The following is a 17,518-nucleotide window of genomic DNA, read 5'->3' as shown; positions in this document are numbered from 1 at the left end:
AGTTCCTTACCAAAGTGGGCCATTAGCCCCATTGTATATCTAAGCATAGACTCCTAACTTGCTGAGAGTCCTAAGACATGGGTACAGCACATCAGAAATCTGGGCTTATTCCATCTGTTGCATTGTAACTTTAACCTGTATCTGCCTCAGTAATCCTATCAGTAAATGGGACTGACACGTGGCAACCCAAGGACTCCCGTAAGATTTGATTGCAAAGAACTAACATGGCCAGTCAGTGGAAAAGGTGGGAAAAGCTCAGGACTTCCCAATCCAAGCCTTAGGCCACGGAATGTGTTGGTGAGATTAGGATGATTATTTTCCTACTTCTCCCCCTTTCTTGATACCTGGGTTTCCTGAAACACTGGGAAGGTCCAGCCCAGTTAGGAGTCTTTGCGGAAATAGTGAATTAAATGCTACTAAACTGCTGACATGTAGGTGCTGCAATTAGTTCCTTAAGCGCATACTTAACAAACTTGCACTCTGCTATATAGGCTGTATGATTTTTTTCAAACATTCATAACCTGGTCAAATCCATTTCCTCAGAAAAATGCTGCTTCTTCAGACTCCTATGCAAATCCCGCTTCAGCTGTTGGCTTGTTTGCAAAACAATTTTTATTTTTTATGTAAAAATGTCCCTGCCCCTCTTCTCACTTAAGTGGCTCAAGGGATTTTTCTCAAACAAAATTTCACCTTGGACACAGACTATGTGGAATATGTGAGGCCAAAAAGTGATACATTCCATAAGTCAAGTGTAAATAGGGTTATAATGGAACATTGCTTTGTATCTTTAAATGTAGCAGTTGCTGCCTGTGCCTAATATAATTATCTGAGTGACAGAAGCAAAGCAGAGGTGGAGCTGCAGACTTATGCAAATCTGTATGAAAGCACAAAGGTCTCATTGTGTCAAAGTAATACTTTGTATACAGAAAGTGCTTGTTTTGGGTGGTGAGTAAAATCTCAGTATGATACGTTCACCTCTCATTTGACCATCTCCAATACAGTTTGTACAAATAATGTCCATGTTGAAACACAGATTCCCTGAAAGCAGGATGTCCACTGGTTGAAATTTGTAACTTCTTGAGAGGATCAGATGTGTGTAACTTTTGTCCTAAGAGACTATACGTGCAGAGGGAACCTGCCTCTGTAGGGTCTGAAGTGCAAGATCTTCTTGGCTGTCAGGATTCCCTTTAAATATGTGGTCTGGGTATCAGGACAGGGTGTCCTGTTTCTGTTGCTCGGGGAGAATCTGATTCATTAGAGTAGGAGTGGGCAAACTTTTTGGTCCGAGGGCCACATCTGGGAATAGAAATTGTATGGCAGGCCATGAATGCTCACAAAATTGGGGTTGCGGTGTGGGAGGGGGTGAGGGCTCTGGTTGGGGGTACAGGTTCCAGGGTGGGGCCAGAAATGAGGAGTTCAGGGTCCAGGAGGGGGCTCCTGTCTGGGGTGAGGGTGCGGGCTCTGGGGTGGGGTTGGGGATGAGGAGTTTGGGGTATAGGAAGGTGCTCTGGACTGGGACTGAGAGGTTCGGAGGGCAGGAGGGGGATCAGCGCTGGGGCAGCGGGTTGGGGTGCAGGCTCCAAGGTGGGGCTCGGGATGAGGGGTTTGGAGTGCAGGAAGTTGCTCCAGGCTGGGATCGAGAGCTTTGGAGGATGGGAGGGGGATCAGGGCTGGTGCAGGGGGTTTGGGGCGTGGGGAGAGGCTCATAGGTGCAGGCTCTGGGCAGTGCTTACTTCAAGCGGCTCCCAGAAGCAGCGGCGTGGCCCTTCTCTGGCTCCTATGCAGAGGCACAGCCAGGTGGCTCTGCAGACCGCCCCATTCGCAGGCACCGCCCCGCAGCTCCCATCGTGGGGGGGGGAGCATACCATTATTTGCGGGAGCCGCATGAAGCAGCCCCCAACCCTGAGCCCCAGCTGGAGTGCCAGAGCGGGGCAAGCCCCAGACCCCACTCCCCAGCAGGAGCTTGAGGGCCGGCTTAAAATGGCTGGCAGGCCAGATCTGGCCCACGGGCCATAGTTTGCCCACCCCTGCATTAGAGTCTCAGTCTAGAGCAGGGATCGGCAACCTTTCAGAAGTAGTGTGCCAAGTCTTCATTTATTCACTCTAATTTAAGGTTTCATGTGCCAGTAATACATTTTAATGTTTTTAGAAGGTCTCTTTCTATAAGTCTATAATATATAACTAATCTATTGTTGTATGTAAAATAAATAAGGTTTTTAAAATGTTTAAGAAGCTTAATTTAAAATTAAATTTAAAATGCAGAGCCCCCTGGACCGGGACCAGGACCTGGGCAGTGTGAGTGCCACTGAAAATCAGCTTGCGTGCCGCCTTCGGCAAGCGTGCCATAGGTTGCCTACCCCTGGACTAGAGTTTGGCTCACTTGATCTAGCAGCTGGTTCTTCCATCCACACTCTTGAGTTTCATGGGGTTTAATTAAAATGCAAGTCTTTAATTTTTAATTTTGTTTCCTTCCTGTTGGTCAAAGATCTCTGTGTGAGTGAAGTCTCAGTGCAATTACTGTGCTCCCCATGGAGAAACAAACATTTAATTCAGTGAGCCAATTTCATTCTTAGAGGTATATTTTTCTGCTTTTTATACCCCGAGGAACACAAACAGAATTATCGAATTAATTAACAATTTGCTGCCTTTTTTGGTTACACTGGTTGTTGTTTTAGACCTTGACTGCCAAAATGTTACTTTCCCAGCAGGTAATTGCTATCCTAAAGGCAGACGGCGTGTGTAGCGAGGCTGTTAGTTTACACCATTTCATTTGGACGTAGAGAACTTCTTGTTCCAGAAGGTGGAAAGAAATAACCGGAGAGCAGCCATTCTATGCTTGATTCTATCTAAGTGGGAGGAATTAGTTGTGAATCTTGAAGGTGAAAGGCAACAAGGAGCATAAATGATAGGCTTCATGAGCCAAAGGAAAGGAAGGAGGGACTGCAGAAGAATGACAATGGACTTCAAAAAAGCAGACTTTAACAAACTCAGAACTAGGAGGTGAGGTTCTATGGCAAGAAAATCTGAGGGGAAAAAGGAGTTCAGGAGAATTGGCAGTTTTTTCAAGAGACAGTATTAAAGGCACAACAGCAAACTATTCCAACACTAAGGAAAGATAGAAAGAATGGTAAGAGGACAATATGGCTCAATTAGGAGCTTTTTAATTACCTGAAAATTAAAAAGGAATCCTGCAAAAAGCAGAAACACAGATTAATTGCTAAGGATAGGTACAAAAGAACGGGAAGGAAAGCATGTAGAGACAAAATCAGAAAGGCGAAGGCACAAACTGAGTTACACCTGGCAAGAGACGTATAATAAAAGGTTCTATAAATACATTAGGAACAAGAGAAAGACAAAGGATGGGGAAGGAGAAAATAGATGACACTAGGTTGAGGTGTTCAATGGCTAATTTGCTTACCCCTGAGCGCTGCAAATTTCAGCACTGTAAAGTGGCAGTGTAGACAGTGAACCAGCGCTGGGAGCTACTCCTCTCGAGGGGGTAGGTTTTTTTACAGTGCTGGGAGACCTCTCTCCCAGCGCTAGTGCTGCGACTACACAGCCATGTTAAAGCGCTGCGGCAGTGCTTTAACACTGCTAGTGAAGACATAGCCTAAGTCTTCTCTAAAAATATTAATTTTGTTTGGATGCTTGAAGCATCTAATATTAGCAACCAGAGGGAAGGAACACAAGCCAGAATAGGGAAAACATGTGAAAATATTGTAAGCAAGTCCATGGGGCCTGGTGAAATTGACCCTAGGCTTAGGGTACTTAACTATATAAAGCAATCTCAGAACTGTTAGCAATTATCTTTGAGAACTTATGGAGTACAGATGAGGTCCCAGAAACCTGGAGAAGGGCAAACATAGAACCTATCTTTTCTTTAAAAAGGAGAACACAGAGAACCCGGAGAATTATAGACCAATCATCTTAACTTCAATTTGTGGGAAGATACAGACCAGAGTATAGTAGTGATAAGTAATAGCCAGCATGGATTTGTCAAGAACAAATCATGTCAAATCAACTTAATTTTCTTCTTTGGCAGCATTACTGGCCTAGTGTATTGGGGGCAGGGGAGTGGTAGATGACTTACCTCGATTTTTAGTAAAGCATTTGAGACAGACCCACATGACATTCTCATAAGCAAACTAGGGGAAAGTGGTCTAAATGAAATTACTATAAGGTGGGTGCACAGCTTGTTGAAAAACCAAACTCAGAGTAGTTATCACTGGTTTGCTGTCAAACTTGGAGGATGTATCTAGTGGGGTCACACAGGGGTCTCTCTTGAGTCTGATACTAGTCAATATTTTCATTAATGACTTGGATAACGGAATGCAACATGTGCTTATAAAATTTGTAGGTGACACCAAGCTGAAAGGGGTTACAAGCGCTTTGGAGGACAGGATTAGAATTCAAATTGAAGAATCTGTCTGAAGTGAACAAGATGAAATTCAGTAAAGACAAGTACAAAGTACTTCACTTAGGAAGGAAAACTCAAATGCACAACTTCAAAATGGGGAATAACTGGTGAGGCAGTAGCACTGCAGAAAAGGATGTGGGAGTTATAGTGGAGTTGCAAAAAGGCTAATATCATTCTGAGGTGGATTAACAAGAGTATTGTATGTAAGAAACGGAAGATAACTGTCCAGCTCTGTTTGATGCTGGTAAGGCCTCAGCTGGTGTATTTGTTCCAGTCTGGGGAGCCACACTTTAGTAAAGATGTGGATAAATTGGGGAGAATCTAGAGGAGAGCAAAAAAATAAGGTTTAGAAAACCTGATCTATGAAGACAGGTTTAAAAAAAACCTGGGCATGTTAGATACTGTATTATCCAGACTAAATATTAACTCCTCACTTAAAGTCGTCCCGGTTAACGTTGTTTCGTTGCTGATCAATTAGGGAACGTGCTTGTTTAAAGTTGTGCAATGCTCCCTTCTAACGTCATTTGGCAGTCGCCTGCTTTGTCTACTGCTTGCAGGAAGAGCAGCCCATTGCAGGTAGCTGGTGGGGGCTTGGAACCAGGGTGGCCCGGCAGCCCCCCATCAGCTCCCCGCTCCCCTAAGTTCCCTGTGCAGCAGCTGCCTGCAGTTCAGCTGTCCCTCCCCCCACTGCCATGTGCTGCTCCTGCCCTCTGTCTTGGAGCTGCTCCCCGAGACTCCTGCTTGCTGTGCAGGGGGAAGAGGGGGGCTGTCAAGGTGTCCCCCTGCTCCTGCACCCCGCTTACCCCATCTTCCATAGGGCAGGGGGGGACACACCAGGGCTCAGGATGGAGGGAGTTTGCAGCAGCTGCTGTCTCAGCAAGCTGATCTAATTAACAAGGCAGTGTACTTAAAGGGGAAATGCGCATCTCTCTCTCACACATACTCCCTCCATTCCTGCTGCCTTGTAGAGTGAGAGAGTTAACCCTTGAGAGCTCAGCCAATTGCTAGTTCATTATTTAGCAGTAAGGGAAATATCCCATCGTCTGACTCCTCTACCTCAACCAAACTTCACAATCATCATCACTGTGTACCAGTATTAAATTGTTTGTTTAAAACTTATTGTGTGTGTGTATGTGTATATGTGTATATATAATATATATATATATAATGTATGTATGTATGTATGTATGTATGTATGTATGTCTTTTGTCTGGTGAAAAAAAATTCCCTGGAACCTAACCCCCTCATTTACATTAATTCTTATGAGGAAATTGGATTCGCTTAACATTGTTTCGCTTAAAGTCGCATTTTTCAGGAACATAACTACAACGTTAAGTGAGGAGTTACTGTATTTAGCCCTGTCTCAGTGCAGAGGGCTGGACTAGATGACCTATCACGGTCCCTTCCAGTCCTACATTTCTGTGATTCTTTGTTTAGTCTTGAAAAAGATGTTAAGGGCTGTTACAAAGAGCATGTGAATCAATTGTTCTCCCTGTCCACTGACAGTAGGACAAGCAGTAATCGACTTAATCTTCAGCAAGGGAGATACAAGTTAGATATTAACTCTAAGGGTGGTTAAGTACTGCAGTAGGTTACCATGGGAGGTTATGGAATCCCCATTGTTGGAGGCTTATAAGAACAGGTTGGACAAACACGTGTCAGGGATGGTCTAGATATACTTGATCCTGCCTCACCATTGTGGGATGGACTAGGACAGTGGTTCCCCAACCAGGGGTCCGGGGCTCCCTGGGGGGCCGTGAGCAGGTATCAGGGGATTCATCAAAATAAATCAGAGTGCAGGGCCAGCTTTCGACTAACTGGCCCCAGGGCAGAAAGTTGAAGCCTGAGCCCTGCCCCCTGAGCTGAAGCCCAAGCTGAAGCTCTGCTGCCCAGGGTTGAAGCTGAAGCCTGAGCAATTTAGCTTTGCTGTGCTGCCTCTGGTGTTGGACCCCAGGCCATTGCCCTGCTTGCTACACCCTAATGCTGGCCCTGGCTTTTACTCTACTGGTACAGAAAAACAGTTGTGGGAAAGGTGGGCCGAGGAGTTTTTATAGCATGTTGCAGGGGGCCTCAGAAAGAAAAAGGTTGAGAACCCCTGCACTAGGAGAACTCTCAAGGTCCCTTCCAGCCTTACAATTCTATGATTCTATACCTTCAGTGTGGGGCTGAAGAAATTGGGGAAGACCAGGTTTCTGTTTAAAGCTAGTGTCAGGCTATCACATCTTTACTTTAGAAAGACAGCCTTTTACTTTCATTGGACATGTTTATTCTGTAGTAGTTTGTAGCTCTAATTGATGCAGAATCTAGGCAAGAACCTCCGATTTCTTTAATGGAAACCTGGCTTATGATTAAGGGAGGGCCCAAGGTTCCATTTCAGATTCAGAAACTGAGTGTCACCCATCTGTGCTCCCAATGGATATTTAAGTGCCTTGAGAAAAGCAAAAAAAACAAACACAAAAGGTCCCTGCCAATAAAAGCTGAGAGCGGAAGTCCGTCTCAATCCCAACCTTGGCATAAATGAAATGAGCAAGAATAATCAAAATTATGTATCTATTAAATGCAAAAATTGCATGGTTGCACAGTTGAGATAAAAAACAAGGAATACAAAAGTGAGGGTTCTAAGCTTTTGTGGGTTAACTGTACGTCTTGAACCCACCTGTGTGCACTGAACTAGCTATGTATTTGCATACTCAGTTACAGATGGATGCTGAAACAAGTGCACTAAAAATGTTCTGTTGCACATGCACAATATGCAGTTTTGAAATATTTACAAGTCATTCAGCCTACTTCTGTCATCGCCCTCGGTGTCTCTCGCAGTATTGATTCCAAGTTTCCTCCTTCCTATTGGATAGCTGTGTACTAGATTATTTTTCCCTATGTATATTGAGTGCATCTTTCCAAGCTGAAAATCATTTTTCTGTTTCAAATCTCTCTAGGTCACTGTATTTCTGTCCTTCCTGGTGGTGGTAACTCTTCTCAGTTTAGTATTGCTCATGAAATTTAACATGTTCATTGCGACATTTTCTAGTTAGTTAATAAAGATGTTAAGAGCAGACAATTACTGATCTGCGAGACTTAGTTATCACATAAATTCCAAGCAGGTGGACAGGAACACAAAGGGGGTGATACCTTTGTGCCTCCTTTTTGGATAATCTTGGTGCTGTTCTATGTATGCATCCGGACATGGAGGCCTCCCATTGGTTTTAGCCACTGAATTCACTGTTGGTGCATTACTCCAAATGTGGCCTTGGCTGCAATCAATATACCCTTGGAATAACCTTTTTAAAATATGTTGGGTTTTTTTTGTTTTTTGCAAGCATTAGTCTCCTCCCATCTCCTGTTTTGATTTGTAGAGTAACAGAAGCTAGACAATTTAGACCTGCAATAATAAACACGCTGACTGCATGAATGATTTTTACACTGTGGATTTCTCTGAATCTCCTCCTCTGCTAGAGGATATAAATGCTTCATTGTTGTTGGTGTGAAGAGCCTTTTAGTACCAGTTGTCCGGCAATCATGGATAAAGAAAGCAGATGTATCTCATGTCTTTTTTTTAACTGCTTTTGTTTCCCTGATCACTGTAAAAGGGGCTTTCTCAGGCAGCAGTGCTGCATGGGTTTGATCAAAGCTTATAAAGGACTAATTGAAAGAATGTCAGTGGAGAACAGAACGCCCCTTGTATATTTCTGTGTGTGCTGAGAGCACAATTGTTTCTTTAAGTACCTTTTCCCTTCTCGAGCTTTGGGTATGATGGACAAAAAGAGCCTATTGTTTTGGTCTGTCAGCAGAGACAATGCCTGTCCTGTTATACCTCTGCTCTCATCACCTGACCAGCCACAGCTCTGTGGATTTTGGCAAGCATGGGTGTGAGTGTTCTCCAGCTACAGCATTACAAAGAAAACAAATGGCATCACAACTCGTCCCTGACTATGCTGCAGCATGCATGTGCTTGACATTTGACATTTCTTTTGGGACAGGGTGAGGAATGGAGGTCTCTTTCCCTCCCTCAATCTGGAGTAGGGGACACATTTATCTCTGAATCACTTCTAAGTGCTGGCACACAGTAAAAACCAGATGTGCAGTCAAACATACTGGCCTTCACTCTCCTCTCCCCCTGTTTCTGCCTTTCTGTGCTGTTCCCTTCCCACTTTCCCTCAGTTTGAGCTTCCACCTTTCTGTGTGGATGGACTTTGTGTATGAGAGCCTCCATTCTCCCTTTTTTCCCTCTCTCTTCAACTGGCCAAGGAGGAGCTGAGTTTGTCAGAGTTCTACATTGCTGCCCATTCCTGTAGTATCTGAGCACCTCTCCATCTGTAATGTATTCATCCGCGCAACACCCCTGTAGGGCAGGGCAGGGCTGTTATCCCTGTTGTACACATGGGGAAACTGAGACCCAGAGGTACTATGAATTGTCCCAGTGTTGCACACATTTCTGTGTAAAATAGATAGTAATGCAGTTCCTTGGGGACTTTGTGGTTCTCTGGATCATTTGGGGGGGTAAAACCTCTATGTGGAGTAGAGCTTTTCATTTTATAGTGGAGTTGCATCATACATGCATTTAACTTACGCAAATGCAACTATGCGCGGTCTGGGGTTCCGTCTGCCGGCTCCTGCCAGCCGGGGGATACGGCCCCGCTCAGCCCGCTGCCAGCCCGGGGTTCTGTCCATCAGGCTGAGCGGGGCCGGCGGCCAGGACCCCGGCTGGCAAGGGGCCAGCGGCCGGAACCCCAGAACGGCGGTGGGCTAAGCGGCTCAACCAGCTGACGGTCTGGAGTTCTGGCTGTCGGCTCCTGTCAGCCGGGGTCCCAGCTTGCAAGGGGCTGGTGGCTGGAACCCCAGACCGGCGGCGGGCTAAGCGGCTTAGCCAGCTGACAAGCTGGAGTTCTGTCCGGCGGCTCCTTGCAAGCTGGGGTCCCGGCTGCCGGCCCCGCTCAGCCCGATGGACGGAACCCCGGGCGGGCAGCGGACTGAGTGGGGCCGTGTCCTCCGGCTGGCAGGAGCCAGCGGCCGGAACTCCAGACTGTCACCTGGCTGAGCCGATTAGCCCGCCGCCAGTCTGGGGTTCCAGCCACCAGCCCCTTGCAAGCCGGGACCCCGGCTATCAGGAGCCTGCAGCCAGAACTCCAGACCGTCAGCTGGCTGAGCCACTTAGCCCACCACCGTTCTGGGGTTCCGGCCGCCGGCCCCTTGCAAGCCGGGGTCCTGGCAGCCGGCCCCGCTCAGTCTGATGGATGGAACCCTGGGTCGGCAGCAGCTGAGCGGGGCCGTGTCCCTGGCTGGCAGGAGCCGGCGGACGGAACCCCAGACCGGCGGCAGGCTGAGCGGATCTGGGGTTCCGGCCGCCGGCCCAGCTCAGCTCGCTGCTAGTCTGGGGTTTTGACTATATGCGATTTTCGCCTTACATGCTGGCTTTAGAACCTAACCCCCACGTAAGATGCGACAGTTCTGTATTTTAATTGTTTAGGTTCGTTTGTTTTCTGGGATTTTGTCCATGGTTGGTGTTGGGGGTGGGGGGAGGTTGGGTGGAAGAGGGTGTCAATGTTCTGCGTCTCTCGTATGATGGAACATGCATATGGGTCCCTCTGGAGCCCTGCCAGCAGGAGGGGTTGCTAGAGGGGCCTTTGCTCTTTCACATCTGCTCTCTCTTAGGGGCTGAGTGAATTGCCTCGCCAGTCTCCAGTTTGGTCTGATGTGGGGCCCTTTGCCCCTTTTGGCAGGTGTCCCTGCTCCCAGCACGGAGTGTGTGCTGCTGGTCCTGCTGAAGTGATAAGCACCAGGGAGGAAGAGGAGCTGTGGAAGCTAGACAATGTTGGCACAAGAACAAATGGAATAGTGGCCATAAGTAAATTTAGGTTGGAAATTAGGTTTCTAGGGCTTTGGAGCTGTGCTCCGGCTCAGCTCCAGGTAAAAACCTGCAGCTCCACTGCTCCGCGCTCCAGCTCCGGGCTCCGCTCCAAAGCCAAATTCTAACCATCAGAGGAGAGAGGTTCTGGAGCAGCATCCCAATAGAAGCTGTTGGGGCAAATGACCTAACTAGTTTGAAGATGCAGCTTGATGAGTTTGTGACCAAGGTTATATGACAGGGCCACCAGCAGTACCAGGGGACTCAATGACCTTCAGGCCCTGTTCATGCAATGCTTGCAGGAGCAGCAGCCAGGGAATGAAACCAACACAGTATGGATCAGTTTCACTTCCTGCTCTTGCTGGGGCAGGAAGTGCAATGTACAGATGTATGAGAGACAAGGTCCTCCACTCTTACTGGGAGTATAGGATAGGACACACATGGGAAGGAGGTGATTGGATCAACTGTCTGTTGATCTCCTCTCACTCCCAGGTGTTGCTAGTAGCACAGGAATGTGCTTCATGTAGAGCAGCACTCATTTTCCCTATGGCCAAGCAAGAGAGGAATAAAATGGAGCAGGCTTGTCAGTTCCACACTTGCTGCTTCTGCATGCACTGTAGGGGGCAGCTTTGTATATAGTTATGGTGCGAGGGCATGGGGTGGGGGGTGTGAATTGCTCACCAAATTGTCCTCTCCTCTTTTGTTCCAAAAGATTTTCCATTAATCAGTGGGTCTCTTAAAGGAAATTGACTAGGCTCCTTTCACTTATGGCAGGTTTCAGAGTAGCAGCCGTGTGGGTCTGTATCCGCAAAAAGAAAAGGAGTACTTGTGGCACCTTAGAGACTAACAAATTTATTAGAGCATAAGCTTTCGTGGGCTACAACCCACTTCTTCGGATGCATATAGAGTGAAACATATATTGAGGAGATATATATATACACACATACAGAGCATGAACAGGTGGGAGTTGTCTTACCAACTCTGAGAGGCCAATTAAGTAAGAGGAAAAAAAAAAACAAAAAAAAACTTTTGAAGTGATAATCAAGATAGCTCAGTACAGACAGTTTGATAAGAAGCAAGTGTGAAAATACTTACAAGGGGAGATAGATTCAATGTTTGTAATGGCTCAGCCATTCCCAGTCTTTATTTAATCCTGAGTTGATTGTGTCTAGTTTGCATATCAATTCAAGCTCAGCAGTCTCTCCTTGGAGTCTGTTTTTGAAGTTTTTCTGTTTTAAGATAGCCACCCGCAGGTCTGTCATAGAATGGCCAGACAGGTTAAAGTGTTCTCCCACTGGTTTTTGAGTATTATGATTCCTGATGTCAGATTTGTGTCCATTAATTCCCCCAAACTTTTTTTATGTCATGCCCCCGCTTACCTATAATGTAATCTGGAGTAGATCAGGGCTGGGTGGTGCTCCCTCCCTCCCACCCTCCATGGGGGCTGGCCTGGGCCAACCGAGGGGGGCATGCCCCATAGTTTGGGGACCATTGACCTATGGGCAGTATTGAATTGGAGCAAAGTAATACGGGTGGGTGCAGAATCCGCTCAGATTGCGGCCTTTCACATCTGATCTCTTGTGAGACCAGAGCATCTCCTTGCAGCCTGGCATAACTCATGCTGAGGAATGGCAATATCTGTGATGACGAGGACCATAAAAAAAAAATCGGGCATAGGCAATACAAGTGTGGAGAGTTAAGAGGGTAACTCCAAAGAGATTGGAGTCCCTGTTGTTTCTCATAGAGAGAGAGAGGATCTGATGGAACCATGCACACCGAACACCAAGCCAAATTGTAGAGTTGTAAGCCTTATACACTGCTTCTAGGAAAAGTCATACCTAGGAGCTGTGCTGGGAAGAGGTGTCTGAGAAATGGCTGAGTAAAGCAGGATCTTCGCTGAGCATGCAGAGAGGATGGGCTTCTTTCTGGCCAGCCCAATATTAAAATCCAGACACTAATGCTTGTTTCTTGATATTAACATTTGTGTATTGCACTAATTCCATCTGTACTTTATACAAGGAATTATTTCAATGCACAATGGTATTGGATCACTAATGACATCAAATAACACAAGAATGGGGGGTCACCTGATGAAATTAATAGGCAGCAGGTTTAAAACAAACAAGGAAGTACTTCAGACAACATGCACTCAACCTGAGGAACTCGTTACCATTGTGAAGGCCAAAAAGTATAACACTGTTCAAAAAAGAATTAGGGCATATCTACACTTGCCATTTTAAAGCAGAAAAAATCCCTTTTTTGCTCAAAAACCATGGGAGCGTCTACACTTGTTAATGACTTTTTGCAGTGAAACTCAGAAGTTTCACCACAAAAAGAAAACCACCTCCATGAGAGGCTTACAGCTCTTACCGGTGATGCTTTTGCGTTGATGTGCAAGTGAAGACACGTTCTTCCTGTTGACACAGCTTTTAGCCTCCGGAGGATATCCCACAGTGCCTAGGTGACCACTCTAGCCAGCAGCTCTGCTGCTCTGATGCCAGGTAAACAGACATCCACCCCTCCCCCTGTAAAGCCCCGGGAATTTTGAAACTCCCCTTCCTGTTTTATTGGCAAGTGCTCACTTATCTGGCCAGGTGACAATGCCTGCTCCATGGTGCAAGTGATCCCCTGCTTGGAGCCATGCTGAGCTACTGGAGCTTATCAGTGTTTGGGGAGGAGGAGGCTGTGCAGGGACCCAGGATGCCTGTGATCACCCCTTAGCCCCCTTCCCACAAGACCCATCGTCAAACTGAAGAGAGCTGCACTGTGGGATAGCTGTCCTAGAGCGCTGCTCTCATCTGTGATGGAAGTGCTGCTAATGTAAACACTCTCTGACGCCTGAGGAATTGAGTGCACAAACCAGCGCTTTACTTTCACCGATTCCCTGTCACCAGTGAAACTTACAGCAGAAAAACGCTGCAAGTGTAGAGAAGTTCATGGAGGATCGGTCCATCAGTGGCTATTAGCCAAGATGGTCAGGGACACAACCCCATGCTCTGGGTGTCCCTAAACCTCTAACTGCTAGAAGCTGGGACTGAATAACAGGGATGGATCACTCCATAAGTTGCCGTGTTCTGTTAATTCCCTCTGAAAACATCTGGCACTGGCCATGGTCAGAGACAGGATAGTGGGTTAGATGGACCACTGGTCTGACCCAATATGGCCATTCTTATGTTCTTAGCAGCTTTGACCAAAGCAACGTAGCAATGTGTGGCGTGTGACACTACTTTCATCTGCTTAGCATGCCAACAGCAGGGGGCAGAGGGAAGAGCTTAAATCCCTGTTTTTCCATTTGGGTGGCCAGAACTGCTTATTAACTTTTAAAAGAAATCATGAAAACAGCAGTTGACAAACAGGTAGAAGTAGGTCTTCATGGGCCAGGAGTTGCAAAGTGAAATAGCCAACACACTTGAAAATGTGCACTCTAAATTCTATTGATTGTCTGGCTTAAAGAACTTGTAGTTTTTAAACCTAGCTTGTGGATCAGTAGTCTGTACTCTGTTCTCCAATACATAAAAGGAAAAGGAAGAAATTCATCCCAAGGGCATGCTGTACCTCCAGGGTGCTCTGACTTTATATCCTTTCCTTTTCCAGGCATAACTCATAGCTGCTTCTCCTGTGTTCTTGCTTGCAGGTTGTGTACCTTGACTTTAAAGAAACTGGTCGTCTTAAAGGAATTGGATAAGGAGCTCATTTCTGTGGTCATTGCAGTCAAAATGCAGGTAACTTGCATTTAATACTTAGCCTACCTTTAACGGTAAGTGCAACACTACAGCTGCAGTGTTAAGTGCTGAAATGTTAAGAAATATGAAAATTAAGGCTGCATTTTGTAATGCATGTGTACAAGGAGATGATCACCTACTATTCCACTAATACAATACGCTGTTTAGGTAGCTGTGCAGTGTTAGGTACGTGAGTAAGATCTTGACATTTTTCCCTTTCTTGTGTAGTTCCACTGTCTATTTAAGTATATCTTCACAGGGTGAGTTAGACTTTCCATCGTTAAGGCCAATCGTAGCTTTATATTATGAAACTGAGTTTCTGTTGCAAACCCTCGTTCTCCCAACTTCATTAAAACTCAACCTCTTGACCTATTTTACATGCTACATCTTGTCTCAGGGCAGAACAGAGGCTTTTCCCCTCCTAGATAGCTTAGGGCCAGTCAAATGGAGCTACAGAAGGGCAAGAGTTAATGTGCTCCCTTTTGCACTTTCAAAGGATTTTCCTTGTGCTTTTTTGCTTCGTAATAACTACAGAATCACTTACCAACTGCACTGCTACAGTAGTCCTGGCAGCAAAGTGACTTTTCATAGGTTTCAAAGAGGTGCAAAATGCAAGAGAATGGATATCACTTGACTTTAAAATAATGTATATTTTAAAGTGTATGAACTTGCATTGTCAGTGTGTTATATGGACCTGTAAGTGTCTAAATTAGTGCATTGATTTTATACATACTGTGTACATACATCAGTGTGCATGTAGGCAGGAGACCAATGGGGTCCATTCCTGGTCTACTTGTAAGCTCAGCCCAACTTACAGGGATTCCTGTCACTGAACAGTGCTTAAGCCTTGTTTAAAAGCTAAGGCGATTCCCAGGCATAAAACCTCATTAATCTTGAGCTGAAGTTGATTAAATCTGCTGCTGCAGCCAGAAACCCTGCAGAGAACTTAGTAGTTGTGTCAAAAGAAAACATGTTAGCCCAAAAGTTTAAACTTGAACGGTTCACCTTACAAGAAGACCCAGAATATTCAAATACAGAGCTACAGATTCAACCAGCTGTCACTGCCACTCTGAGAGCAGTGAGAAACACTGCTACAACCTCATCTGTCCATGTTGAGGCTGTCAAGTCCTCATCTCCAGCAGGCCCTAGCAGGTCTGTTGCTATTTGGGGTACCGATTCTGCCACTTCCTCTTTAAATCCAAAAATGTTTCCATCACAGATTTCCTTCATCCCCTCCCTTCTCTAACGAACAGGCATCCAAACAGCTTTGTTAGTTCGGTGTTCCTCGTACCCTTCCAGAATGAGGGCGTTCAGTTCCCAGAACCCCTATGCTAGGATATCAGGAAACAGATTTCAGTGCCCCTTATGAGAATGTTGGCTGAGGAAAAACCGCATACAGCTGCTAGAAAAGCAGGAAATAGAGTTAGTGAAGCTAATCACACTGCTTGCCATTCCTATGCAGCACAGTTCAGGTTATATCGCCAAGAGGAGGTGGGAATCACACATACCTTAACCCTCCCTATCAAAAACTGAGCGTATCTGTGGGGAGGGATGTGGGGGGGGAGGGGAAGGGGCTTCCTGGTGCTCCTCACAGCCCCACAGCTACCAGTTCCCCTCTGTGCCCCTAACAGGGAGATGAAGGAAGCTGGCAGTTCAGGGCTGTGGGGATTTCAGGCACCAGCTAGAGGGAATATTGGCGGAAGGCAGAGAGGGAGCCCTGCAGTGCCTACCCCACATGGGTATCCTGAGCAGGAGCAAGGGGCTCTGTACCCCCTTGCCTTCAGGAGCCAAGGGATTTATTGAGCCCCTTCTCACGGGTGAGGAAGGGGCTTGTGGAGAGGGGTTCCAAGCCCATCTGGGGCTTGTATCACTTAGCTCTGTTCCACCGCTCATGCTCCCAAATGATGGTCCTGTCACTTACATGCGCCCTTCCTGAGACTGAGCAGCATGTGAACTACACACACACAACACCATGGGCGTGCCAAATTTCAGGTCTGAAGAGGCAGCTGTTTTCACTGTAGGGAGAGTTTTTCTCAAGTTAAAAAAAAAAAAAAAAAATCCTGTGGTATAGACAGTAAAACAGCAAAAGTAGTAAATTTCTGGAAAGTATTAAGTATATGGGGGAAAAAGGGCATGATGGAAACAGTTTGAGTACTTCTCTGGCCCCTGTCACCATAACATCTGTGCACCTCCCGATCTTTAATGTGTTTAACCTCACAACCCCCTGATGAGGCAGGGCAGGGCTATTATCCCATTGTACAGATGGGAAACTGAGGCACGGAGCAACTAAGTGACTTGCCCAAGGTCCTACAGGAAGTCTGTGGCAGAGCAGGGACTGGAACCCTACTCTCAAGTCCCAAGCTAGAATTGTAACCACGGGACCATCCTTCCTCTCATCCATCATTGACCTGGCCTTGCATTATCTCCAGATGGCCTTTGTAGGGGATGTGGCGGCTACAGCTACTGCTTTGTGTGTGGGTGCCATTGAGCTGACCTTGTACTGTCACCTGATTACCATCCACATTTATTTTGTCCTATGATGAACTAATTGAAGGTGGACCAGTGTCTCTGCAGCACCAGATGCAGTCAATAGGTTTGTGGTTTTGACACATTTGAATATTCAGATGTGCTGATAAAGCTCTTTTGGGGTCACTTGGTGCACATGAGCTCAAGTTCCTGATATGGAGGCCATTTTCAGATGTCAGTGATATCGGTTCGCCAAGTGCATGAGCTTTCAGTCTAGTGACTTAATCCACTTTTTTATAAAGAGAATTGCAAAGATACAGTGTTACAATCAGCCTAGATTCCTTCCAAAGGACATGACAAAATTCCATCTTAACTAGCCCATCTTTGCCAACACCTCCCAGGCCTGTACCCGTCCTGGGGAGACCCTTTTGGACTTTGTTATTCAACAGCATTTCCCGAGACTTTATCGGACATTAGGGTCCCTTTTGTCTGCTTTGAATACAGTGGTGTATTCATGAGGCAGCTGTGTTGGTCCTTTATTATATAGCCTCTGCGTGGCATAACAAATAAAGCCACACTGTCACAACTAGAAGGAGGTCTGGCACTGACAACATCTGTGTTGATAATGGTCATGGTTGCAGGGCTGGGTGCCCCTCTCTCCCTTTTCTCAGCTGAGTGCACACGCTCAGGTGTCAGGCGTCTTGCTTTTACTTCTCCTGGGGTGGAATTTTCGAATTCTCCCATTCTTAGACCAAGCCCTGGGATACAACCCCCTGGGCATCCACCAATAACCTACAGGTCTGACTGAGTTCAGACACCTGCAGTTCTTCCTTCAGGAGTCTGACCATTTGTATACAGAGACCAGACAGCCTTCTTAAAAACCCAAGTAGTGTTTTTAAGGCCCGGCTTGACAAATCCCTGGCTGGGATGATTTAGTTGGGAATTGGTCCTGCTTTGAGCAGGGGGTTGGACTAGATGACCTCCTGAGGTCCCTTCCAACCCTGATATTCTATGATTCTATGATTTGTTAACGGTAGAAACAAAGTATTCAGGGAGGATTTTAAAACTGTC

General features: G+C 46.3%; 1 protein-coding gene across 1 annotated transcript in view; it reads left to right on the top strand.

Moving 5' to 3' along the window:
• LOC112107397 (phosphofurin acidic cluster sorting protein 2) overlaps positions 1-17,518 on the top strand; it is a 168,643-nt gene that overhangs the window by 52,814 nt on the left and 98,311 nt on the right. The window contains exon 2 of the mRNA XM_024201092.3: positions 13,894-13,981. Within this exon, the coding sequence (XP_024056860.1) occupies positions 13,894-13,981 (88 nt within the window). The remainder of the gene's footprint in view (positions 1-13,893; positions 13,982-17,518) is intronic.

This window comes from Terrapene carolina, unplaced genomic scaffold (genome assembly GCF_002925995.2).
Source record: "Terrapene carolina triunguis isolate 2854851 unplaced genomic scaffold, T_m_triunguis-2.0 Scaffold210, whole genome shotgun sequence".
Taxonomy (NCBI): Eukaryota; Metazoa; Chordata; order Testudines; family Emydidae; genus Terrapene; species Terrapene triunguis.
The sequence above is the reverse complement of the archived record's forward strand: the minus strand, read 5'-3'. Positions and strand labels throughout refer to the sequence as shown.